Source organism: Sinocyclocheilus grahami, unplaced genomic scaffold (genome assembly GCF_001515645.1).
Source record: "Sinocyclocheilus grahami isolate Dianchi unplaced genomic scaffold, SAMN03320097.WGS_v1.1 scaffold11027.1, whole genome shotgun sequence".
NCBI classification, from domain to species: domain Eukaryota; kingdom Metazoa; phylum Chordata; class Actinopteri; order Cypriniformes; family Cyprinidae; genus Sinocyclocheilus; species Sinocyclocheilus grahami.
Window position 1 is genome coordinate 1 of NW_015513582.1, and position 812 is coordinate 812.

General features: G+C 33.0%; 1 protein-coding gene across 1 annotated transcript in view; it reads left to right on the forward strand.

The window, feature by feature from the left end:
* Window positions 1–494: 494 nt before the first annotated feature.
* LOC107578588 (serine/threonine-protein kinase SBK1) overlaps window positions 495–812 on the forward strand; it is a gene marked incomplete at its 3' end in the record, with an annotated part of 22183 nt that continues 21865 nt past the window's right edge. The window contains exon 1 of the mRNA XM_016264533.1: window positions 495–722. Coding sequence (XP_016120019.1) covers window positions 495–722 — 228 coding nt within the window. The remainder of the gene's footprint in view (window positions 723–812) is intronic.

Below are 812 nucleotides of genomic sequence, written 5' to 3' on the forward strand. Positions count from 1 at the left end.
CAGTCAAATTTATTTTGCGATTAATTAAATATATATATATATATGTATTGAAACCAAATGCAATGAGAAATGAAATGAGAAACGTTGCCTTAGCAACTATATCTCTATTTTTATACCACTGACAAAGGTGCTTTAATATTTTACAATCACTGTCAAATGTTTAAACATTCATGTTTGACTGGTTTCATGGATAATTTTGGTAAACGTGCATTGTTGACATTATTATGAGAGGATAACAGGTGTTCTGAAATTAATGCATACAAGAAAAAACATTAAACATTGAAAGAAACAATGCATGTATGGAACATGACTGTTAATATCTATATTTCTATACAAACGCAAACATGTTTCTCAGTTTGTGAATACCTAGATATAATTGTTTAGATTTATTTATTTCTGTTCAAAACTAAAATAACTGTCTTTAGTAAGCAAAAAGAACGTTAACCAAGTATATATGCTTTAATTGAATGATTCAACAAAAGAAATCAGCCGTCATGCTTTGTTTCCCTCAACCCATAGGTACCAAGATGGCTCTGAAGTTTCTAAAGAAGAAAACAACCAAGCTGAAGAGTTTCTTGAGAGAGTACAGCATCTCGCTCTGTCTGTCTCCATGTCCCTTCATCATCAACATGTTTGGCATTGCGTTTGAAACAGAGGAATACTATGTTTTTGCGCAGGAATATGCGCCGTCCGGTGACCTGTTCGATATCATTCCACCACAGGTAATGCAGCGACAATTAACGAGCATAATGCACATGAATAAAGCAAAATCATTTCTTTCAAAATCATGATTTACACACCCTCATGTTGTT